The following is a 25,491-nucleotide window of genomic DNA, read 5'->3' on the forward strand; positions in this document are numbered from 1 at the left end:
AGTCACTCTCCCTATTTTCCCTTCTTCAATTTGTTCAATTTCTCTTCCATATTTCCCATTTTAACACTAACTTTTCCTCTGCAATCCTCTTCAATCTTACATCTAGCCACAGCTTCTGAGACAGCTTTTTGGGGAATTTAATTTTTTACTTCAAAGAAAGAGTTTCAAAGTAACTAGAATCTTGTGCTCTTCCTTGAATCAAAAGCACGGTAGACAGGTATAAACTAAGATGAATGTTAGCAAATATTCAAGTGAAATAAGAAAATCTATGTTTTTTGCTTTAAAAAAATTAATGGAAAGGAAGAACAAAGAAACGAAATACAGAAATGGGAATGGTTATTAATAAGGTCTTCCTAAAAAGTTGCGAATGATCGCTGATCTTTGCATCAAGAAAATGAAAACCAACATGTTGAAACTGTGAGAGGGCCTTCAGGCTTCACTTAAACATGGACTGGTTCACCGGAGGATCGCTCCTAATTTGTTGCTCCAGCTGTTGCTGCAGAGCTAAGTTCCCATTCCACCCTGCAGTAAGGCAGACATCATGTTTCTTGAATCTTTTTATCACAGGAAAAAGGTGAAGGAGGCTAACTAGAATTCAAACAAAGCTGGATGAATGAACCAAGTAAGAAACGCAGATTTTTCTAATACTGGTTTTTTGTTTAACATCCTTAGACTAAATTTTGTTATTCTGAGAAATTAATGGTGAAAATATGCTTTGATCTCTCATCTTCAAGGAAACTATTACAGAATGATGCTTGATTTGTAAGGGCGTGAGCAACTGATGCCCTTTTTGTCGATTGCAAATCAACTGCATTCATTTCAAAGATTCACATTTAAAATTTCAGATCAAATCCTTTCCAAGATACAAGTAAAAACCCAACCTCAGAAAGCAAGCAAAAGCAGGCATTTTGGTTGTACCTAAAGAAGGATCAATCCCTCTATTTCTGAGTTCTCTAAACTCTTGGCAGAGGGAGCAAAGAGGACAGAAAGCATGAGCAATGCAGTCCTGTGTTGGAGCTTCCACCAAATCATATCTCTTCCTTAATCTTGCCCTATACATGGAACCCATCATCCAGTGGCTGCAAAAGGCAGGCGCCAACAAAAGATACATGAGACTGCCTAGAGCACAACCTGCAAAAAACCCAACTTGGTTTAAAATCTTCTCTTGCAGTAGGCCTGGCAAATAAACAAAAATTTTTATGGTTTCCAGTTTGCTTTTTCCCTTACTTGTCGCACCATTCTCCAGGATCTCCATTATTTGGCCAAATGTTACACAAGGAAAAAAGGCTGTCAAAACAGCTGGAGAGAAAATAGTTCAGTTAGAACATCAACTTTGAGGGGTTCATTAATCTCACTCTCTTCATGCTTCTGTTTCTAATTCTTACGGCAAAACATATCTTACTGTATCATAGAGGGAGGATAAATGGCTAGTACCATTAGGAAGGTGTTCATGGCAATCAAACAGTCCTGTAGTCCATGGTTTTCCAATTGGTTGAAAACCACCCAAGTCCGGCGGGGGCACGTCTTCTGGAGGGGCTGTCTGCGGTGGAAACGACACATAAGGAGGGCTTTCTTTGGCATGATTTATCTCATCAAGGGCCTCTGGGGCTTCTGGGGCTTCTGGTTGAGGCAGAGAGTCTATGTGTTGAGTCAACTGGGGTACTGCAGCTTGTTCATTGCGCTGAACTCTACCCATTTGATCAGGAGCTGTTTTGGTTCTAAGAGTCGAGGTCCTTGTTTGTATCAGCAGAAGAAGTAAAAGTTGAATCAATGTAACATAGTAATAATCTTCTGAAAAATCTCTAACTGGATTGAAGTAGACTAATTTGTCTTATGGGGTGCGTCCAAGTAAAAGAAACTCTTTCTTCTGTTTTTCTCAAGGATGATAGTGAATGGTGTGACCTGGGAAAATGAACTTCAAATAGAATACTGTGAATGATACAACGTACCAGCTTCCAGGTGAAGGCCGGCAGGTAAGGAACTGCATTTCTGTTTCCGACTCTTCAATGCGTTCAAATGTGAGAGGGAAAAAACATTGAACAGTCTAAAGGAATACTCTTTAGAAAACGGATTCTTGGGGTTCATGGCATATGGATATAATTTTGATAATTATTTACATTTGTACCTCAGGTCAATTTACAGAGACAATGCTTGTTTGTGGGGTTATGATGAGGACCAAGTAAATGAACTTATTAGTTGCCAAATTCATCTTGTAACTGGTCCTTTGGTGTGAACTAACTGCATCTGTAGGAGCTCGTTACTGCCTAATGCTAAGTCTTTTTCATTTACTGCCTGATGATGGATCATTCTTTTTTAATATCTATACAGTGTTACTGGAGTTTGCATAGATTCTGCTGTTCATTGTCTACTGAAACACATCAAATAATCTCAAAGTTAATGTATTTTAGTCTTTGTTCCTGCTGTTTCATTGTCTACTGATGAAACACATCAAATAATCTCAAAGTTAATGTATTTTAGTCTCTGTCCCTGCTGTTCATTGTCTACTGATGAAACACATCAAATAATCTCAAAGTTAATGTATTTAAGTGTCTACGCTAGTGTGACATTGTTTACTTTTTGTCTTCGCAGTCGAGGATACTTTTTCCAGAACCTCCATTTCCTGCCACAGAAAATAGCTTGCTTGGGAAAAACCCTCAAAACCAAATAACCATGACTCAACAGTCAGAAGTTATCCAAGAGGCAGAAAATTCAAGCCCTGAAGATTCTGAAAATACAAGTGTTGAACCCATGGGACCAAGTATCCCGGAAGAAAACTATCTACAACAGATAGAACAGTTCAAGGTGCACAAATTTGTGGATGAAACAGAAAAAAAGAAACAAAATATCAAGACGGAGATGCATCTTGCCTGGCTACCTGTACCACAAGTGATGTGGAGGAGGATTCCTTCAAGAACTCTTGTTATTCTTATGATGCAGAAGAAGGGAAAGAAGACGAATCCGGAGTATTCACTTCCTGCGTTGGGACACGATTGTTCAGGACCCCAGAGCTACTCAATGGGTCAACAAATTATGGGCACGAGATAGACCTCTGGTCTTTAGGTTGCGTTTTTGTAGAACTTCTCAGTCTACAGCCTCTCTTCCCTGGAAATTCAGACATTGATCAAATTGGGAGGATAATCAATGTGTTAGGCAACATAGATGAAGAAACATGGCCAGGTTGTTCAAAACTTCCCGACTATGGCAAGATTTTCTTTAACAAGGTTGAAAACCCTCTTGGGTTGGAATCATGTCTGCCAAGCAGATCTGCATCTGAAATAGGACTTGTGGGTAGACTCGTTTTCTATGATCCAGTGAACAGGGCTAGTGCGATGGAACTGCTTCAAGATAGATAGGTATCTGAATGAAGACCCTGTACCAGTTCCTGTTAGTGAGTTGAGAGTTCCATCCTCGAAAGATTTGCGAGATGAGGATTCCCCAAGAGGGTGGAGTGATTATAATTATCATTAAAAGTGATGCAGGTATCTCTATCCGGTATTCGTAAAGAGCAATTTCCAAGTGGTCAGAAACAACATGTAAAATGTCAATTTCTATGATATTTATTTGGGTCTTCTGTCAAATGTCTTTGTTCAGTATGGAATGTTGCAATTCCCGTTCAGAGGACACATCTACGGCCTTTGGACGGCGGCAATGGTCAAGAACTCAAGATGCCGTACTGTCGTGGCGCTCCTCTACAATCCTGCTTTAGTCACTGATACCGTACTTTGCCAGTTTGCCATAAATAAGAGAGCTCAAAGTTAAGAGAAACAAACAGAGTTTGGTGCCAAGGGCAGGAATGAGAACTATTCGAGCGTGAGTGAAGGAGAAATGTGGAAGCAAAGAAGTAGAGAGGGGGAAGAGGATGAAATATGGAGTGTTTGATATGTTTCTCCTCCAGTCTTTGCTGTGGGTAAATTACGAAGTGTTTGGAAAATGGAACTTTTTGGGCCGAAAGGAGTACAATTTTGAGAGAGAGAGTCGCATTTCTGGTTCAGTCAAATCTTTGAGTTGCTGACTATAACCTTCATTTGTCGATAATAGAACAGAGATAAACAGAAGACTATCAAGTCTAGGTCAGGCTGCGTAGTTGAAGCCCGAAGCATTAGGGTAATGGTTCAGAGCCAGAAAAAAAGTGTCACGAACAGCAACATAAGCAATTTTCCCCTAAAATTACTCCAGGCCCTGCAATGCTAAAAATTTTCACTATAGATGCATATTTTCATACTGATATGAATAAAAAACATGGATTCCATGTAAAGATTTCTGGAGAACTCCAAACTGGGAGATACGAGTACAGAACAACTTATTCCTATAATTATTCATTTATAAAGACTGATGTTCAACTAATTTATTTCAACTAAGCTATTATCATTACCATAACAAAATATCTGTCCCTAAGTAGATATCATTCAAATTTATTAAACTTCGCCCCACAGGAGCATCTCATCAGTCCTCAAGCTGCACCTTAAAACACCATTCAACACACTTAGTCCACATGATATATTTATTCCCTACCTCCATAGTTCACCCCGCCAAGCCTCCATCGAAGTATGTCATAAGTAGCCACTATACTGATGCCGTTTCTTCAAGGTATGGCTTCTTGAGTAGTAACTATCAGATTTACATGAAACATGGATCTTGATTGCAATCAAATACGAGAAATTGATAAAGACCTGCAGCATGAAGCAGAGGATCTCATTCAATGTAAAGCAGATTCCAGTTAGTAATGTTACCTTGACAAGATGAAAGAGCAAGGAGTACTCCAAACAACTAGAGAAAACCTCAACTATGGTTCCTTGAGGCATCATCCATCATCTTTCAAATCCCATAAAATTTTAGCACCCTTGAATAGCTGTCAGCTTCAGTGTTCTCTGCCTCTTACGTGCATCTGGATCTTTCAGAGGAGACAGATTTCTACATTTCAAGTCCTCACTTCCAATCATATAAATATTTCCATCTTCAGGCATGCTAAATTCAGCAGGGTTTCTGTTGACACTACAAAACTCAGTGTTGCTACTGCTTTCGACAGGCAAAGCCGGTGCTTTCTGATTATTTTGTTCAATGTTATGTCCTGTCAGAATACCCCTCAGACGCAAAGCGTCAGTATATGAAGAGATGTTAACAGCAGGCACAAAATCATTTGGCCTCAGGTTTGTACTCGGTCCAAGTGACTGAGAATTTCTTGTTTTCTTTTCCTCATGAGCCTGGGAAGAAGAAGCCTGCATTTCAGTATGAAACCCGGAGGTAAACCCAACTGGTAGCCCGTAACTGTTAGAATGGGTGGGAATATCAGGTAAAGGAGAGCCAACTGAGCTGACCCTTGCCATTGGTGGCAAGAGTTCAAATGGTTTCCCTTGCTGCAGCTTTTGATGAATGCTTTGAAATGACTTGTGATGTAAAGAGGGCCTGTTGGTCTCAGCTATTCCACTGCTCTCGAGGTCAAAGAACTTACGAGCTTGGCCAAAATGATTTTTCTGGAGAAAACTCCCCTGGTTTTCATGCATTCTTAATGTGGCAGGTGTACTTGAATATGCCCCCTGATTCATTAGTCTTAACAAGTGCATGGCAGGAATTGTCTCTCTCGTTTGCAATTCCATTTGCTCGCCTGTGCTTGGACCTTTAGCAGCATTAGGATATGAGTAAGGTACATAGTGCTCCCTGTTCATCTCAGCCTGAAACTTCACCTTGTTCTTTTGAGATTGAAGATAAAAATCCAGGTTTGTTGAATTCAGATTATAACTACCACCTGGAGGAGTAGATGAACTTGATTTAGTGGAGCTAGTATCATGAAGGATGGTATGCAATGGTACTGAGGCTCCATGTTTGGATGGTACAAAGTGCTCCCTGTTCATCTCAGCCTGAAACTTCACCTTGTTCTTTTGAGATTGAAGATAAAACTTCAGGTTTGTTGAATTCAGATTATAACTACCACCTGGAGTAGTAGATGAACTTGCTTTAGTGGAGCTAGTATCATGAAGGATGGTATGCAATGGTACTGAGGCTCCATGTTTGGATGGTACAAAGTGCTCCCTGTTCATCTCAGCCTGAAACTTCACCTTGTTCTGTTGAGATTGAAGATAAAAATCCAGGTTTGTTGAATTCAGATTATAACTACCACCTGGAGTAGTAGATGAACTTGGTTTAGTGGAGCTAGTATCATGAAGGATGGTATGCAATGGTACTGAGGCTCCATGTTTGGATGGTACAAAGTGCTCCCTGTTCATCTCAGCCTGAAACTTCACCTTGTTCTGTTGAGATTGAAGATAAAAATCCAGGTTTGTTGAGTTCAGATTATAACTACCTTCTGGAGTAGTAGATGAACTTGGTTTAATGGAGCTAGTATCATGAAGGATGGTATGCAATGGTACTGAGGCTCCATGTTTGGATGGTACAAAGTGCTCCCTGTTCATCTCAGCCTGAAACTTCACCTTGTTCTGTTGAGATTGAAGATAAAAATCCAGGTTTGTTGAGTTCAGATTATAACTACCTTCTGGAGTAGTAGATGAACTTGGTTTAGTGGAGCTAGTATCATGAAGAATGGTATGCAATGGTACTGAGGCTCCATGTTTGGATGGTACAAAGTGCTCCCTGTTCATCTCAGCCTGAAACTTCACCTTGTTCTGTTGAGATTGAAGATAAAAATCCAGGTTTGTTGAGTTCAGATTATAACTACCTTCTGGAGTAGTAGATGAACTTGGTTTAGTGGAGCTAGTATCATGAAGGATGGTATGCAATGGTACTGAGGCTCCATGTTTGGATGGTCCAAAAGAACTTTTTGGCAAACCCATCTGATTTTTGTGGCATTGCTCTAGCCACTGGGAGCAAGTAAGAGACATTCTTTCACAATCTCTGCTAAGATCAGGAGAGCGGAACTGATATCCAGTTTTCTTTTGCTTTGATTGTGACCAAGGAACAAAACCTTGAGCACATCTTTCTGGCTGTTTGAGGCCAATATCGTTCAAGTTGCTGCTTGTATGTGAAGAGTTCTTCAGTTTCTTCTCATAATTTTCCATGCTTTTCCCAGTTAAATCTATTACGTTGAAGCTCTTATTTTGAGCTGTTTCTGACTTGTCAACTCTCCCCTCCTTTGCTGCTTCATCATGCTGAAGACATCTTTCCTGCTGGTTTTTAGCCAAGAGTTCTACAATATCCATAGGGATATCATCCAAAGAAGCCGATTGATGTCTTTCATTGTTTACTGGAGCTGCTCTCTTGTGTGCAATGACCTCCTGAGGCAGTTTAGAATCTTGGAATGTCCTGCCCTTGCCAATGCCAGGGGATTCCTGAAACAAAAAATTGAAAGGGGAGGGCGGGTTCTGTTTAGTTAACAATATCTTGTAATGATTAGAAGATATACATACTATATTTTTATTTAAAAGCATAAATATGCATACTATAACATCTTATTCTATTAAAAACAAAGTAAACTGGCAGTTCTGGAAACAAGTGGAATCATGTAAATAAATATATGAAAAAATGAATAAAAGGGAAAGAAAGTTAATATGTTCCTAAATATCTCAAGTTGGTGTAGATTGCAGATACGTTTTATGTTTTGTCATGTTGAAGGATGCCATGAGTTCTCAGTATATGATTTCTATAGGTAGTTATGTGGCATCGAGCAGTCTGTTAGTGGTTTAGTATTTGCAGGTGTGAATTACCTTCTCTTGGTAGTTATCCAAATTGGAATTGATATAAATATTTGACAGCATGTTTTAGAATGTTTACAAGGAAAAAATATTCATAGAGGCTCCTAATCATGATTGTCAAGGTGCTCCTTCACATGGTCTCTTTTGTTATAGAAGAAAAATGACTTAAGCTGAACCATCAGAACTAATGATTCAACCATTTCTCCCAAAAAATGCAAAAAAATGGAGTATTTTTCAAGCATAATAAGGTTTTGAACTGCTTGATCTCACACCTGTGAGGTATACAACTTCAGATAATTCTTCTCCAAGATGAATAATCGAAACTGACAAAGACTGTGCACATATTTTCATGAAAAATGCAGATAATCTTCTTGTTCTAACAGAAATTCATGAAGATATTTTAATCAATCAGGAAATCTTCTATCCTGTCTTGAAGTTTCTATAATAAGTGAAGAACTACCTGCTTCTATAAATATAAGAAAGAGGGTATAACTTTTAATTGAGAAACATTATACTTATTCCTGATTACTATGTTGGACTAACATAGATGTCATTAGTATTCAATATGAACAAATATCTTACTACCACTGGGTCTAATACCATTCTGAACATGGAAAATATTAATTTATCAAAATCATTTCAAAGGTGGCATGCATAAAGCAAAGTATATTCATCCAAATACAACATCATCAGGAGAAATACCTGTGGCAAAGAATTAAAATCATGAATCCTGGGCAAATTTTTGCTCTTCTTGCTCATAATGTTCTTTGATTGGGCAGTATCATTATTCTTGGTTGCTGGCTCTCTAGAAAAGTCATCATCATCAAGAGTCAAATGTTGCATCTCTTCCCTTGCTACCCAACTATTTTCCTTCTCTGCAGAGATGTTTCCTTTATCCTTTTCTTCAGTCTTTGATTCAGTATCAATTTCAGGTCTGTTGTTTTCATCATCTATCACATGACCCTGAAGTTTTTCAAGCATGTCCTTTGGTCTACACATGAGGGAAGACTCGCTGTTTTCAACCCCAGGCACCTTCTTTTGCTTATTTCCTTTATTCTTACTTGGGTTCCTGTTGTTTTCATTTGAGCAAACCAAGTGTTCACTTTTTAAAATATCAGTCATCGATCGCATCCTTTTCATTCTTTTCTGTTGTAAAATGACATTTGAAGGACCACATGGACTTTCACCAGTGTCCAAGTTGTAATTATCTGGAGGAAATCCATCATCACTTTCAGCTAATTCCAGGAAATCAAGCTCACTTACTGGAATTGCAACACCATTGTGACATATCTCTTCTCCTGTGACAACATCAGCAAGTTGGGATCCCCCATGATCCTTAGTAATTTCAACACTAACTTCAAGATCATTCATGCAGTCAGGTTCTGCTATTCCTTTTTTCATGGATATTGGACTCGCCAGATGTGACCCAATAACAAAAATTTCCTGATTTGGAAGTACTTCATGCAAACCCTCTTCATTTCCCAGAGATTTGGAAACCACAGTTTCTGAAGCCACTGGCTCACAAGACACAGGTCTAGAAGTACTTATAGTCTCACTGAAGGATAGGTCACATGCAGGCTTGTTTAGATCAAAGGTAATTGTAACTTCACCTGCCTCTTCTGTAACTCTTTCTCCTCTTTTGCATGGTTCAGCATCAATTACATCACAAATGGTTTCATAATTTATTTGATTCACATTATTTTCCGTCACTTGATTATCTTGTTCTGGAGAAGCATATTGGACCATCTTCTCTGATGCATCCCCACTAAATGGGTGTATGGATGTGACATCATTTTCAGGTGCATTACTCTTTAACACATATGCTGCAGCATTTTCTTCCCCTTTGCTTTTTCCAGATGGTGACTGAACTTCATGAAGCAACTTGGTTGAGTTATCGGATGGCAAGAGACCCCTCCCATCCACAAGAGCAATATTTGGTCTTTGTTCACCTAAGCAATTCATCAAAACCTCTCCAGCTCTATCAGTGCCATTGTTCTTTAGACAGTTTTGACAGTGCCACCATCTAAATTCAGGAACTGATAAGGAAGGTAGAAACATAGGGTATTCCTCCAGTTTATGGGGGTCCTCAGGCCTCAGAAAAGGCCAGGAACTTTTCCAATCTTTCTTACGGGTCTCAGCAACATAGCGTCTACAGAGAACAGATAAAGACTTAATCAAAGAACCTCAATTATAATATCCTATTAATTCCTAATATCATATATTTTATCAATAGAATACCTACCAAGTCCAAGAAAAGATGTGCACATAAAACCGACATGTTTAATAAGAAGCATAAGCAGTTACTGAGACCCAACATATCAGTTCACCAGATTCACCATAGGCTTGGAAAATAAGTATCTCTATGATTAAGTGAGGACCCCAACTAATCATCTTTTACATACACAGACGAGTATCAACATTGTCTCACAACTGCAATAATTTTTTTCTGTTTTTTTGCAAGAAAAGCTGCAAGACAACATGACCAGAAGACACTATTCCAGTACTTTTGCTTAGAAAACTATTTATGTTTATAAAAAAACTACTTAAAAGTACTAATTATAATTTTGACTTACCGAATAGAGAAGTGTCTACATTTGCCTGTCTCTTGCTTCTCAACAGCATTGTCATTCTCTGATGTTCTCAATACAGTGATACGCTCTCCAGATTTAGAGACATGAACTGATTCACATCTTCCAGCATTAGGGTCCTCTTCATTAATATCATCCATACGACCAACTGGATCACATGATAGTTCAATAAGTAATAATTCCTAAAGGCAAAAACAGAAATAATACTTCTTTTTTAGTGGCAGTAACTAGCTAGAAGTCTTACTACAAAGTAATTCCCCTCTCACTAGAAGAATTTCATAGAGTACAAAGATACAGTTCACACATAAAGATAAATAGAAGTACTATTAGAAAAAAGAACACTGGGAAATTTTGGACTTTGAAAGTCTGATTGCCTTTCAATTGATAACAATCAACGGTTCAATCAAAATCACATGAAAAATTTTCAAAAACCAAGACGACAAAAGGGGTGTTGAAACCTGGATCAAGCATATTAGGTTCTATTCATAGATCCAACACTTCCACGTTCCTAGCATGAAAACATTTCTTCAGCACAATATTATAATACCAATAGATCTGAATGCAATGTCAAATCATGCAGTAAACACAAAAGGAAAGTGTTATTTACTCATTAAAAAGCACCATAAAAACGGAAACAAATGTTTACTATGAAGTTTAAGAAGCAAATGACAAAGAAGTCAAACTTACAATAAAGAAAAACATGGAAAGTCGAATAACAACATGTCTCGAGTTATTTTTGTTTTTCTAAAGATTTAACGGAAGGCCACTACTCAACAGTAAAGAACACTTCCAAAAGCTCCACGATACAGTGAAAGCCACAGATCGAAAAGCAAAGCACTTGCATGTTAAGTTATATTTCCAGTAGATGGCAGCCCCATCAGGATGTGATAAACCGCCTCTCTGTCGAGAAGCATGATGAAGCCGATACAGTAGCTTAAAGCGCACTCCCGAAGAATATGGAAGGTATCATAAAATAACATAAAATGACTTCATATTAACCATATATTGTCCACTGTATCGAACACAGAAATTTGAAGCAAGTAAGAATTACTTTCACCCGCAGCATAAAATCTAACGGACGATTCAACAAAAAACCACTTACGGAAACTCCCACAGCATCATAAAAACAATACTTTTTTTTTTCACTTAAAAAGAAACCAGTATCTTTCGGATGATAGTCCGCAAAGCGTTCCGAGGTTCAAACACTAAACCCTATTCTATCATCGAACTCAAACCCATCAATGGATACGAAAGACTGGAAGCAAAACACCATCTAAACTTGATATCTTAAAAAAAGAAAAAAAGAAAAACGCCTCCATCATATGCAACTTTAATCGAAAGAATCTACAGAATGCTCAAGCCGCATCGTCACTTCCAGCAACGCTCAAATGGAAAGTAAGAAAAGTTGAAACGGAAAGACAGAAAAAAAAAATTAAAAAGAAATAAAAGAGAGAGAGAAAAAGAAGCTGACTTCCAACGCAAACTCTTCCAGAACCAACAGATTACCGATCAAGCACCAAAAGGGTAGAACCCGATCTTTCAGAAAAACATCCGACGAAATGATCGTCAATCGGCTCAGTCACCCACTCCAATTTCCGACGCCAATGAGCGATCCAGCACTGAAAAAGCGGTCGTCCACCGGGAAAAGTTTCAGCGGTGAATTCCACGAGGAAAATCCCGCTGCCTGGTCGAAAATCCCGACGCGGAGACGCTCGAAACCCTATCGCTTTTCGTTAGGTTTAAGAGTCAAGGAGAGAGAGGGAGAGAGAGAGAGAGCAAGAACATCCTGTAGTGATATCTCCTTTTTCTCTAATTTTCACACTTCCGTCTTCGCAGTTTATTTAAAATCCCGCATGCCATGCCAGGCCATTTCATGTGTTAGAACGACAGATGGCATGACGTTATATGTAAGAAAAATGAGAGCGTGCGGCGAAACGGGCGATATCCTATCCTGTGTTCTCGGTGCTTTCCACATCACCACCCCGCGCCTCCTGAACCTTTTTAGCGGGAAACCCTAAAACCCCCTCGCCGCTCCCCTTTTCCTCACAAAACCCTAACCCTAACCCTAATATACACCCCCCATCTGTGTCCACCCATTTCAAACTTTCTCACTCACTATGCGAAGTGCAAAACAAGGACGAGAAATTTTCAGAAAGGCCTCATCCCTCTAAAAATCTAAAATGACTCCAGCGTCTAGTTTTTTTTATGCACTGATGACTATAGTTGGTATGTGTACCTTCTTCAGTGTCTTGTCAAGACAAGTGACCTGTGCCATTGTGTGACTCCCATTTCCCACCGCTCTCAGCTGTGTATACACTGAAGCTCCGTCTATATGTCATGCCTGCTGCCAAAATTGTAAGATAACATATAACAGAAAGAAAGTTAGTCCTAACCTTTGATGAGAGACTGGGTAACAAACAGCAGATATAGCTACCTAATCCATGGTTAGATTTGTTTGTTAACTAGTAGTTCTCTTTTCCAGAGAACTAATGGTTAGTTTTCTCTCTCATTTTCCATAGGCATCCAAACAAGAAAAAATAAACTTCTTTTCTTTTTCTTTTCTTTTTCTTTTCTCTTCCGTCTCTTTTCTCTCCACTTTCTGTATTCCAAACACAACCTTAATAGTGATAGAGTTAGGTGTTCCGAATTACTAGCTTTCTTCACCATTTTGAGGTGGGTTTTTGGTTTTAAATTAGGAAACTTCCCAAGAGTGATTTGGATTAGTGTTAATCAAATGAGGTAACTAAACAAGGAGAGATATCTCTATAAGTATAAAGTATCCTTCCAGAGTTTTAAATTGATTTTTAAAAGTTTAAAAAGTTAAAATTTTCAATAATTATTATACAGCACACTCCTTGTACCGCGAGTGCTTGATACATTGCAAGGTGTAAGGATTTGTAGTTATGAGATTCCATGCGAAGAGATTACGAGATAAGTATGATGACCCGTCCAAATAATAGTAGGTAATTATGATAGTAAACGTATGCCAGAAAATTTTGTGTGTGTAATCATGTTTATAGTGATCTCTTAGCAAACAAACCGTTGTAAACCGAACCGGTGCTTTTAAAAAAAGAAACTTATAAGAAGAGCTTAAAAAGTTCGTTAGTAATGTTAATGAAGGCGACCATTGGAAATATTTGGGACTACAAGTGAAACAATCAAGCAAAAGGATGGGAAAAATTGTGTTTGTGAAAGTTACATTATGTTTAGAGTGATCTAGCCCAAAAGGTCCAATTGAGTTTTCTTACACTTTAGTTATGTTCTTCCATTCTCTTACTTTGAAATTTTTTCCTACACATTTTTATGTGATTCTAATTTTATCTTAAGCCCTTTCTTCATTTCTCTCTACTTAGGCTTTCATTTTAGCTTCACTTTCAGGTGTCTACTCATAGAGATTTAGAGAGAGAGAGGACTGAAAACCTGAGCAAGTGGTGGGTGACCTTTTACCAAACTATTCATTTATGCACCACACATAAACAGATGAATACGTGCTTAATTTACTTAAACCAGACATTTACTAATCGACACTTCTAAGTAGAGTTAACACAGTGAAAGCAGACTTTTAACTTCACTGGCCTGTCAATTTACAAGTTTAAACAAATGTAATACTGGCTTTTGTTGGCGTCCTTCTCTCGTTGCTTTCCCTTCATTGCCATCCTTCTCACTTTCCTAAAGAAGGGAAGATCGTCCTACCTTCGAATCTTTCAAGGGATCTGGCAGAGTCCACAAACTCGAAATGAACCCTAAAAAAAACAGAAATGGATTCTTTACGTGACGATGGACGTCAGTTCTTTTCCTCCGTAAGTTGTTTTGCTGCAAAAGATGTCCATCGACTGTATCTTAATATAGCAAACACTCTTCTCAGCATCTTTACTGTTGTTTAAGAACCGACTGTGTAAAGGCACTAGACACAGCTAGAAATTTCCGAAACTTGGAAATGTTCACCGATTAGATTATATTTTGATGAAACGTTTCGGTTTCCACGATAGCACGTAATGTCCCAGCGGTTTTTGTTTAAGATTTTCATTTATCAACGACTCTGTAAATCGCTAACTAAAGATCTCTGTCAGCAGAGACACACCCCATTTGCAGTGTTTTTTTGGCGCCGATTTCACATATCCAACCACCAGTTTAGTTCAAGTAATAAGAGGCACTCGATACAGAAAAGATTGGTTCACTTGAAATGGCACTCGAAGTTACTGGGTTGCAGCTTTCGGGAAGGTTCATACAGTTCTCTAACAATAAGTCGCGAATCAATCTGTGGAGTAAATTTTGCCAGAGTATAAGATTGTGTTTATCACCCATCTTCTGTAAGCTCTTCTTCTTCAGAAATTATGACGCGTGAATCACAGAGTCCGGATTATCCGCTCAAGTTTGGCAAGCGTTACAGACTTTTAATTTCTTACGTGTGCTTCACAAATGACGTGCATGATTTCACAATTCCGCGTTCAAACGGCTTACTTCCATTTTTCTTTCTTTTTTCATCTTACACCTCAGATGATCATTTAACCAGGAGTTGCGGACGAGATCACCCAAGAAAGAAGAAGACCCAGTTCCGGTCTCTTGATCTTCTTCTTCGCCAAACGGTCAAGAGTGGTCAAACTGATCGTCATCATCATAATCATGCATCATGTATGGATGACCATGTATGACAAATGTGGACATACAGGGTACATGGACGTTCTTACCTTTCCCCGTAACGTTTTGTCTGGAACCCATCAATGGGCTGGCAATGGGACAAACCAGCGAGAAAATTGGCAATAGAGGCCAGTCTCTGTGGGTCATTTTGTGTGGTTACCCCGCCTTTAGGTATCCCCTCCCCCAGCTCCTCCCCCACACTGCTCCCTCTCCCGGCCATCTCATCCTCTTCGCAGTCCAACCATCACATCTCTGAAAAAATGCCCTCAAATGTCCTAATAAAAATTTCCAAGCTAAAATGGAGACAAGTAAGACAGAGAGAGAGAGAGAGAGAGAGAGAGATGTAACCATCGCGAAAGATCTCGTACGATCCAGATCTCAGAGGAGTAGTTTCGTTGTTGATCTGAAGAAGAAGCCTCCAATGCAGATCGTAATCTTCGGATATTTGATCAGACAAATATCTGGGAAAACCCAAGAGTGGTTTCGTGAAGGTTACCCCGTAACGAGCCGGGTCCCATTGGGTTTTTCTGGGCATAGGTATCAGAAAGCCAGAAAATGGAAATCGGTGGCTATCGAGCAGAAAGGTGTTGGTTTTTCCTGGTTTTTATTTCTTTTGGTTTTACTATTCCTGCTATTTCGAAACCATGGTTGAAGCATTTTAAGCGGACTTAAAACTTCTTTAAGTGTTGATTAACCCAATTAAGTAAAGCTAGAAAAAAAAACTAAAAATAAATATTTCTGCGAAATGTGATTGCAGTAATTCTTCTTTTAAGTGTTGATTTGTTTATACCAACAGGTGAACTTGTTTAAAGCTTAGTTAAGTTATTATGGGGCTCATCAAGAGTTAACACTACTTTCCTCTACTTTTCAATTATCCTACTATAAGCTTCTTATTTTAAATTTAGTGCTTTCCTTATCACTTAGAAGGTAAATGAGACCTCTTCATGTGAGAAGATAAGGTCCTATTCGCCTTCTCTATATGATTGGAAAGAACTAATTAAGCCTTGATGTCTATGAGGCTATTTTATAGACTAAAAAATCCCAACTTTTACTATGGTTCTTCCTATAACAGTCCCAATATCTTCTTCTACTATAAATGAATGCCTTTTTTATGGCTCTTTTACAGTCTTGATGGAGCAGGGTAAGGCCTTCCATCTGTTGGGTCACTTAAGTTCTACATGAATTAAGTACTTTCGTTGATAAATACCAGCTTCAGAAGAAAGGTAAGAAGTTTTCTCTTTTGTAGCAGTATCCCGTGCTTATTTCTTCGAATCATTTCATGCCAGCCGTGACCATTGATTCATTCAACAAGATGGACTTGTTATATTAAAGATTGGCACAATGCAACTCACTAGTTCTTGCTTTTTATGAACTGGAAAAGAGCCCTTTTTTTCTTTCTTTTAAATCCCATCTTTAATGAACATGATCGTGCAGATTATTAGATTCATATATTTTCTCCAATTGATCATATTGTTTCTGCGGAAGCCCGTTAACTCCTTCGTTCTCTTTAATAGACGATTACATCTGCAACTGAAAAAAAAAAAAAAAAACATCTTTTGGGTCTGCTAGATCTTCTGTTGGTTCCGATTATTCGCCCTAATGCTTCCGACCAAGATACAGCCCAAACTGGATCTGAATACCCAAACATCTCCAAAGCTGTCTGGATTCCAGAAACATTATCACTGTAGAAGGGTCCAGACAAGCTAGACCAGGTCACAAGTCTACGTACTCTGTACTTTCTGGCGTTTGTCTTGGAAAATGAAGCGCATCTTTTTGGCTGAATGCCTAGTATAATTACACTCCTTCTCCTTCCACTTTGAATGGGATCAATTGAGTTTGACCTAAAGAAGCTGTCATGGTGAAGGTGTTTATTGTTTCGGAAAGATGGTAACTGGATGGAATAGTTGACATCACCCATCTGGGACCTGTCAGAAACTCAGAACACTCAGACCTGCTTCCGTGTCTGACAATTTCAACTTCAGGTTAGATATATTACTTATTGCTTTGCTAAACTGGAATCTTTCTCGTTTTTTCTTCTTGTTCTTAGCTCTCAGGTGAGAGAGAGGCAGGTGAGATCAGAAGATGTGAATTAGAAACTAACCCATTATACCTATTTCAGCGCGATATAGGCTCTCCATTTTCATGTTTGCATATGAATAGATGATTATTTCATGGCATAAGTTAGATCTTTACAGAATCCTAACATAAATCTTAATTACCAGCTCGTAACATCCAAGCTTTAGTTGGTCTCAACATTCAGGCCATTTCTTTTTTATTATTTCTTCAGGCTAGTGTCAGAGGCTATCTCTGTTAATATTTTTAAAACACTCTTCCATGGAAAGCTATGAATATTTTTTTCAGAAAAGAGTAAAAGTTAACAGTGTTTTGAGTGATAAAAAAGGTTTTTCTATAGAGCAAATAGAGTCTAAAGTTGTCATACTGAAAAGAAAGCTTTGTGCGCTGAGAATTTATACTCTTATCCTTTGAATAAGACCCACTGATTCACCAAGGGAATTACAATTCCAAATTCCACAAATATTACTCGTTGCAGTTTGGATACATTTTCATAAACTAAAGTTAATACAAAATCAACAAGTGTAATAATGTTTTAAAGGAAAAAAAAAAAAAGTAAAAGAAACCGACACTGTAGATGAACCCAGAGAAGAACCTGATGAAGCACGTCGGCCATTAAAAATACGATTCGAATGAGATTCGGGAGACGCCAAAACAACAGCAAAGGGGTTTTTCTACATTGCAAGCGTAAAGCCTACACAATCTGCAAGATGAGATATGTCTAACAGGGAAAACGTCACAGCATAAAGGCAATTAATAGGCAACAAATCAAAATTTCCAAGTTTTCCAGTTTAGGTTCCATTGATGCTTAATGAGTCAAAAATGACATAAATAACAAGATAAGTAATCAAACCGATGGCTGTAAATGACTTGAGACTGGGACGGGACCCTCTCTGGCTTCTTTTTTCTTTAAGACTTCACAAAAGAACAATATCAATCAGGATTGGAAATGGATTGTAGTTTGCCTGGAGGCTCTTGACGTATAATCAATAACTAAAACGTCTAAAACAGAAAAAGTGAAAGTCTTTTAAAACAAGAGAATCCCATTAGTTCATTGTGGTGACATGCATCTATTCGCAGTGACAAATAAAGACTTCTTTCTATATTAGAAAATTCCAAGCCTCAGGCCAGGTTTACTCACTAACTTTTACAATATTCTCATGGGAATATCACTGCAGTTTAGAATGACACAATTAGGGGTTGAGTTAGGCTCAGTTCTGGCATGGTTCGATTCGGTTTATCTGGATCTCGAACTCAAATCAGGCTCGTTTAAGTTAACCAGAGCTCAACCGAACCATGGTGCTCGCGAACTTGCTCGTTAACTTAACGAGTGCCCGAGCTGAGGGAGGGGTCTTCAATTTCATCCTTCATTCTTCGGAAGTCGGAACCGGGAGGAATAGATAGGGAAAATCAGGATTTGGCAGCCGGCGTATCACTTATGGTGTTTCAGAAAAAAAAAGTGTTCTTGTTGGTTTTGGGAGTTAGATAAGTTTTTGGTAGACGTGTTCATATTTTAGAAATTTTCATGTTTTTCATGGAGAAGTTTCTTTTCTTTTCTTTTTTGAAAGAGGCATGGAGAAGTTTCACGTCTATACAGCCTTTGTATTTTCATGTCTAAACTGAAAATATTATCTGGAGATATCCATTTTCCCGGAGAAACAGATAAAATCTCTTGGTATAGCGGCATCTTGGTACCACCAGAAACGGGAGAAAAAAATTGAAAACTTGGATCTATGTCCAACGGATTACACCCATCAAGAAAAAGTATTTTGTTTCGGTTCGGCCTGTACTCACATATGAAATAGCTGATGACACATTTGAAGTGGGAGGGCCATATGTTGGATTCAGTTTTTAATATGCGATGCTTCTCTTTTTTTTCTTTTTTTTGGTGATAAAGAGAGAAGCAGGTGTATAACTCCTCTTTATACACCTGGTTCACACTCAGACTAGAGATCAAGATGTTAACTACTCCAACATCTTGTTGTGAATATGGTTCTCTCTAGTTGCTATGTTTCCCTCTGTTTTTTAAGAAAATTGTCAGTATTTAAAAAAAGGATGTTAATTGCTTAACTCAATTTAGTCAAAGACTACAGGCCAGGAGAAGAAGATGAAATTCATTTACCTAATATCTATGAAAATGCTCCATAGCACCAAGAAAGCAGGCGTCCTTGTGCTCAATGGTTTATGGCCTTTTGGAATCAATATTGGAATGCAGACAAATATGTTTCTTGGCTCTTAAACTTGTTCAAACTACATAAACAACACATACACATTATGTATTTGTCAGTCATGGCATTTGATTCTGTAAAGTGCAAATATTTTTGTGGTTTCTACAAAATCTATGTAATGTTCATATGAGTCAAGAAGGAATACTTCTTCTGATGATGCAGAGGCGCTTGTATTCTCAAGGAGGTCTGCAAGTATGTTTTCATACGATTGATATTTGGATTTGCTTAAACTTATGGCAACATCTTAATGAACAAAAATGTGTGAACTTGTCCTCAGGCAGAAGGCTTATTCTGAATAAAAGCCGAGAATAGCCAAGAGGAATATGTTAGAGACCAGCTTAACCGGCGGATTGTTCCTGAGGGCATCGATGTGCACTGTTTGGCTGGTTTGATTTAAGGTATTCACTTGAGATTCTTACTTTTGTGGTTTATTTTATTTTATGTTTCTCTTTTTAATTTGAGCAATGAGCAAGTGCGTGTATATGGGTTTGTTGGTGCATTTATTTTGTTGCTCAAATCATGTAACTTGTGGAGATAACGTATCAGTGACTTCTTGCTGAAAACACCATAAATTTTGTTCTATGATTACAACCTAAGAAGAAGATTGTGGAGATAATGCTACCAGTTACTTGATTTTTATTTTATTCTTATTTTGGTAATTTTAATAGTTTTCATTACATTAAGTAATTAGTAGTAAGAGTATTTTTTTATCGGACAATAATAAGTTTTATTCTTTTGTTTTTGCCATACGTGGAGATTTTGCTCATGCGAAGGGGACTTTGTATTTTGTTTCCTTAGTACGAAGAGAAAGAACTAGAGTTTATAAATTTATACTGGATATATAGTTTTTATTTGGGTGATTGCAAATTAATATTGATATTTCAATGATCTTTTTGTGTTTGATTATTGAATAAAGTTTATGCATGATTATACAGCTTTTATGAATAATTTTATAAACAATGTATAGATAATTTTATATACAATTTATTTGACATGTATTTTATGAAAATTTTTAAATATAGGTTCGAGTTCGAACTCGGCTCGAGCTCGAGCTCAAACTCGAACTCGGTTATAATTATTGGAAAATATTTAAATCAATATCGGTTCGGACATAGTCAAATTCGGGTTCGGCTCAATTCGATGTCACCCCTAGACACAACAATAGTATCTCTTTATAAAGATAAAAGTTGTTATATGTAACCTCAAAATTCCAGCAAAAACTCCTCTTCAAAACTGAGAAACCTCCTCAAACGGCATTAACCTTCCTTGAGGATCATCCTCATGATGCTTGTTCCAACAACCATCCATATTTTATAATAATAACAAAAAACACCATATATAGCAAAACATAATATCTATGTATGTGTGTGTGTGTATATATATACACACACGAACACACACAAAGTTGATCCAATTCAAAAAGCCATTTGATGCGAAGCGGCTATCTCAGTCGTGATCGGACGGTTGAGATAGTCGTTGATTGGATGGTTGAAATAGTGTTTCGCATGTTTTACACTAATGGTTTTTCGCATTAGATCAGCATATATATACAAAGAGTGGCATATATATAGTTATTATAAACAACTATCTCAAATTAACCTTGGACACTGTAGCACCTATTATATAAAAGGAGCCATTTTAATATGATTCATTTGCAATCAGATACTATAGTTCAAGATGGAAGCCTACAACTAAATTCCCAATTGAGGATCTCTTTTTGTGGGTATTAAAGGCTTGGTCTGAGTATAATGAACTGAACCACCATGTAGTAGTCATACAATCAAGATAAGACCATCTTTCAATCCTCCTTAAGGTGCCACCACCTCTACTGGATACATGTGGAAGGGTCTCATTCATGGGTTATGGTGAAGTGTTAGAGAGTTTGATGCCATGTTACACTTCATTACAACTAGAAATCCAAACCAACCAAAACTCTTACTACTGCCCTGTATCCACCTCAAGCATACTTTAAAATTAATATTTGAAAGGACTATAAACTGTCATTGAGCCGCTAATTATATGTTCCTGGTTAATTCATTGTGGCCTTGTCCGCGATGATCTGAATCTTAAAAGCTAAAACAGGGCAGCTGCAAAGGAGAATAAATAAACCAGGAAGGAAGAGAACGTGCTTTTCTGCCCATCAACTCCTAACACAGAGAGCATTGTTGAAGATACTGTTGAAGATCCTTCGCCTTGATCAAACGCTTTCCTTTTTGTAAAGATACTGTTGAGGATAATCAGCCTCCATTGTAAACTTTCTGTTTCCATTGTAATTACATCATCTCACCACCTTCGAAGTGTGGTGGTTTTTATCAAATCTTCTCAAGCATCTCTTAAGACTTTACAGCACATGACAGTGGAGATGGAACCTGCACGAACGACCAGACACACAATGGCAAGCGAATCAGAATCCCTCGTTCACTTCCCACGTCAAACCACCTGAGCAGTACCGAGCTCGCATGCATGAAGGCGCTCAGAAACAGTGAAGAATCTCCGCTGGCTGCCTGTGGAGAAAGAAGCTGAATTGCTTGCTGCAATACCAAAGGTGGAAGATTGAAGGAGGGAAAGAGGAGCATAGATGAAGCGTGTGTGTGAAAAGAATATGATGGGTTGGGAGGCCGGGTGCGGTGAAGATTCTAATGCCTGTTGCGAGTAGGTGAAGACAGCGAGCAGAGAGCATCTGAGTCTGGAAATGGACGCAAGCAAAGTCAGCAGCAAGAAAGGGGAAAGCTCCTCGAGAACATTTCATTTTTCTGACGGCTATGGTGTGGTTACTGAGGAAGAAGAGAAGAATTCATGCCCTCAGTTTGGTTGGGTTTTGCTGTCTTCCTCACTCTCAGAATCTGATGCTTTTCCTCTTTAGCTCTTTAGCCCTTACCCTTTTCTTCTTCTTTTTTGCCTGCAGCTGTAAACCGTACCTCAAAGTCATCATCCGTCCATTTAGTTCCTACTTCACGTCTACTACAAATACTCGAATTGGAGGAACAAAGACGATCAGCGAAGCCCATAAATCAACCGTCAACGTTTTTTTACTGCCAGTTTTCGCATTTCGTCTGTGATGGAGCAGCAGCAGCCACCTGCGCCGACCATTGGCCGTCCCTGGTTTCGGCTAGGATCTATGATTAGAGCCGACCCAACTCCGGCTGCGCCGCAGCCGCAGCCGCAACCCATCCAAAGGCAGCCTCTCATCCGTACCCAAACTATCTTGCCCGCGATGCCTGCTGCTCCACCTCCACCCACTACCCAAATCCTTGCCAGACCCCCCGGCGCGACCGCTTCCCTGCCATCCTCACCGGTGTTACGACCGGCGATTTTCGGAGGGACTTCCTCGGTGCCCCAGTCGCCGAGGCTTCCTGCGAGGACCTTCGCTGGAGGGACCGCTTCGGTGCCGCAGTCACCGCTGCAGACGGCCGCTCCGAAGCCCACCAATGGCGGGGCATCTTCCGTGCCGCAGTCTCCCCGACTAGCTCCCCCATCCGCCCCTGCCTCGAGGACGACGGAGGGTGAGACCTCATCCGTGCCGCAGTCGCCGAAAATTGTCCCGAAGCAGACAAATGGTGGGACCACCTCATTGCCGCAGTCCCCACAGATCGCAAAGTCCGGTCCAGCGGTTTCTTCGTTGCCTTCCTCCCCACAGCCATCGAAGCAGACGACAGGTGGGATCTCCTCCGTGTCGCAGTTGCCACAGGTCGCAAAGTCCGGCCCAGCAGTTTCTTCGCTGCCTTCCTCCCCACAGCCATCGAAGCAGACGACAGGTGGGATCTCCTCCGTGCCGCAGTCTCCTCCACCTAAAGCCACCGTCTCTGCTGCCGTCCAGTCCCCGAAGACCATTAAGACTTCTCCTGCTCCTGCCACTAAATCTCCTCCGTTATCCGCTACAAAAACCACGAAGCCGTCTGTGTCCCTTATTGCAGGATCCCCAGTCAAATCTCCAAAGACCATCAAACCTTCCTCTCCACTCCCATCTCTCCGCCTTCCCTCCCCTCAACTCAAACCCGACCACCCAGAGCCCGAAGTGAAGCGTCTGCTTCCCAAGGCCGAGATCTCTTCACCGCCGAAGCCCGTCATTCAATTGCAAGAGAAGCAGAGGTTAGCCCCAACTAAAACCGAACCTTATCACCACGGCTTCAAGAGACACTCTTACTCGACTCTGAATCTCTCAGACGAAGAAGAAACGGACATGAGGGTGATCACTATTGCGGGAGAAAACAAGGGCGCAATCATGGAGCTGGGTCGTCCTTCTTCGACCTCCGTCAAGAAGAAGCAGAATAACCCAGCGAAGGAGGAAGACGAGACGAAAAAGGACAAAAACAAGACGAACCCGGCGACAACACCCGTGAGCGCATTCGTGAACAGCAATGTCCAGAGCGTCAACAACTCCATCCTCTTCAATGCTTCCTGTGACCTCAGCAGCCCCGGCGTCCACCTGGCTCTGTCCAGGCAAGCTTCCGGCAGCCGCAAGGACCTGTCCCGGCAGACTTCCGGCAGCCGCAAGGACCCTGCCAACAGCTTCCATCATCACGAATACGACTCCTAGGCAAACAGACATCAAGATAGAGGAAGTAAGGCAGCAGAACTACTTCGATACGACATTCATTGTTACCATAATGTTTGCCGTTGTTCTTAATTTACTAGCTTCGTGAGAACTGTAATGCTAATAAGGAGTCTGGGGCTTGCCTGCTATCCCCCCAGATTCTGGTCTTGTCCAACTAAATCATCATAATAGAGTTTGACAGATAATTCCCGCTCCATCCTCATTGTAAGACAGCATAAGAAATAAGAAAAAAAGTATTTGCAGTTCAATTTTACGTCTTTACATTACAAAATTTGGAGATGTATCACCAATTTATCGGGTGGGTGAAAGAATGGAGGAAGAGGAAACAAGATATGAATTTCAACTACAACAGTAGTTCAGCTCGGCTATATTTTATCAACATTTGTTGAGTCATTACAAGATTTCCAATACACCCACCGAGCAGTTTGTGCGAGTGGTTTACTGTCACTAACGCAACAATTCTTCACTGGCCAGTTCAGTCGGGTTATATTTATGTTTGGTTGCAGAAATACAGGGAAAGGAAGAAACCCCAGTAAGCGTATGAAGTGCCACTTGGATAAGAAAGCAAAATCGAGAGAATCTGCCGAACGAGAGGCTTGAGGGTTAAAGAAAGATCCTAAAAGGAAATGAAAGAGGATAGAGGTTAAAGAGGGAAGAAGGGTGGATTTGCCTGGCTGGCCTTGGCTCTGGAATCTTCTTTAGTTGAAGCTTTTCACTGAAAAGTAGCTTCAACCTCGTATCCGCCCTTGTTGCCAAATTCTTTTCTTCCAGGTTCTTAATATTAACTATTTATCAACTTTATGCTTTTTTTAAAATTTCGATAATTTTAGAAGTATTTACATTTTTCATTAGTACTTAAACGGTGGTTCTAAGCGTTAGGATTGATTAATTGATAAATAAAGGCATCGGACCAGGTCCAACTAACCAAAAGCCCTAAAAGACAGCCGACCCAAACCAACTCTTCAAATCAAATTGGTTCAGGTTCGCTTGTAATTCCTAGACACAAGCTGTGGCAACCACATGAACAGACAGAAGAGTTTGTTCACAGTGTTAGACAACATGGAATTCACGGAGGTACAATTTGGCAACAACGATTGAATTCCAACCATAAGACAACAACCTAGACACGGATAGATATCTACTATGGGTTAAGAGTTACATGCAAACTTAATGTTAGGCAAGTTATAGAAAGTGGGTTCAATGTACACATAATGGGACTAAATTGCCTATTTCTTTTTTCACTCACATATGATACCGGTTTGGTTTGGCTATGGCATTGTCGGTTGGGACACATCAACTATGATAACTTGGCACTACTAGACCAAAAAAATATGGTACCAGGCATGTCCACCATACATATATTACCAGTCAAAAATACAGAATTGAGTAGTAACAAAGATGTTACCTTGAAAGAATAATGGCCCTGGACATAGGAAGAGAAAAAGGAGAAGATTGCATTCTCGTTCTAGATAAGAGTCAGATAATATATGCACATGCGTTGTCGAACAAGATAAATGTAGCACAAAAATTTAACATCGTTAAAATGAACTCAAATGTATATGTACCTCAGTTCTGATTTATCATTGTTAATTCAGTGGTGTTGATTTCAGATTTTAGCTATGTAACCTCTATTTTAAAACTAAGTTGCATGCATGTATTTGTAGTGGCTTTGATTTTATTTTCACCAGAGACAAACTTTTATTATATTTGTTTACGCCTGATATCCCATGTGATCCACTAAGAAATATTTCTTACATGAAAATCGA

The 25,491-nt window shown here is 39.4% G+C and overlaps 3 protein-coding genes and 1 pseudogene across 3 annotated transcripts; 2 read left to right on the top strand and 2 right to left on the bottom strand.

Moving 5' to 3' along the window:
- Nucleotides 1–288: 288 nt before the first annotated feature.
- Nucleotides 289–1,735, bottom strand: LOC137947020 (protein PLANT CADMIUM RESISTANCE 8). Its single transcript, XM_068793314.1, has 4 exons — nt 1,435–1,735; nt 1,228–1,299; nt 919–1,131; nt 289–522 (listed from the first exon to the last, which is right to left on the bottom strand). The coding sequence occupies exons 1-4, from the start codon at nt 1,694–1,696 to the stop codon at nt 437–439; spliced, it is 633 nt and encodes a 210-aa protein (XP_068649415.1). The 5' UTR covers nt 1,697–1,735; the 3' UTR covers nt 289–436.
- Nucleotides 1,736–1,935: 200 nt separating this feature from the next.
- LOC137946786 (cyclin-dependent kinase F-1-like) lies at nt 1,936–3,468 on the top strand (annotated as a pseudogene).
- Nucleotides 3,469–4,832: 1,364 nt separating this feature from the next.
- LOC137946787 (protein EMBRYONIC FLOWER 1-like) lies at nt 4,833–10,371 on the bottom strand. Its single transcript, XM_068793086.1, has 3 exons — nt 10,217–10,371; nt 8,346–9,792; nt 4,833–7,313 (listed from the first exon to the last, which is right to left on the bottom strand). The coding sequence occupies exons 1-3, from the start codon at nt 10,369–10,371 to the stop codon at nt 4,833–4,835; spliced, it is 4,083 nt and encodes a 1,360-aa protein (XP_068649187.1).
- Nucleotides 10,372–22,181: 11,810 nt separating this feature from the next.
- On the top strand, nt 22,182–23,928 carry LOC137946369 (uncharacterized). The gene has a single exon (XM_068792638.1). The coding sequence runs from the start codon at nt 22,229–22,231 to the stop codon at nt 23,705–23,707; it is 1,479 nt and encodes a 492-aa protein (XP_068648739.1). The 5' UTR covers nt 22,182–22,228; the 3' UTR covers nt 23,708–23,928.
- The last annotated feature ends 1,563 nt before the right edge of the window (nt 23,929–25,491 follow it).

This window comes from Aristolochia californica, unplaced genomic scaffold, assembly GCF_029961685.1.
Source record: "Aristolochia californica isolate CCGP_79_NKW_82.1479 unplaced genomic scaffold, dmAriCali1.0.hap1 SCAF_12, whole genome shotgun sequence".
NCBI lineage: Eukaryota > Viridiplantae > Streptophyta > Magnoliopsida > Piperales > Aristolochiaceae > Aristolochia > Aristolochia californica.

What these genes read in the sequence shown, in the direction of transcription:
- LOC137947020 (XM_068793314.1), bottom strand. Translation starts at nt 1,696, where the DNA reads ATGGGTAGAGTTCAGCGCAATGAACAAGCTGCAGTACCCCAGTTGACT. An exon ending in CCATGAACACCTTCCTAATG is followed by an intron (nt 1,300 to 1,434) that starts GTACTAGCCATT and finishes TTTTCTCTCCAG; the next exon opens with CTGTTTTGACAGCCTTTTTT. An exon ending in AGGGATTGATCCTTCTTTAG is followed by an intron (nt 523 to 918) that starts GTACAACCAAAA and finishes GCCTTACTGCAG; the next exon opens with GGTGGAATGGGAACTTAGCT.
- LOC137946787 (XM_068793086.1), bottom strand. Translation starts at nt 10,371, where the DNA reads ATGGATGATATTAATGAAGAGGACCCTAATGCTGGAAGATGTGAATCA. An exon ending in TGTAGACACTTCTCTATTCG is followed by an intron (nt 9,793 to 10,216) that starts GTAAGTCAAAAT and finishes TGTTCTCTGTAG; the next exon opens with ACGCTATGTTGCTGAGACCC. An exon ending in ATTTTAATTCTTTGCCACAG is followed by an intron (nt 7,314 to 8,345) that starts GTATTTCTCCTG and finishes TTAACTAAACAG; the next exon opens with AACCCGCCCTCCCCTTTCAA.
- LOC137946369 (XM_068792638.1), top strand. Translation starts at nt 22,229, where the DNA reads ATGGAGCAGCAGCAGCCACCTGCGCCGACCATTGGCCGTCCCTGGTTT.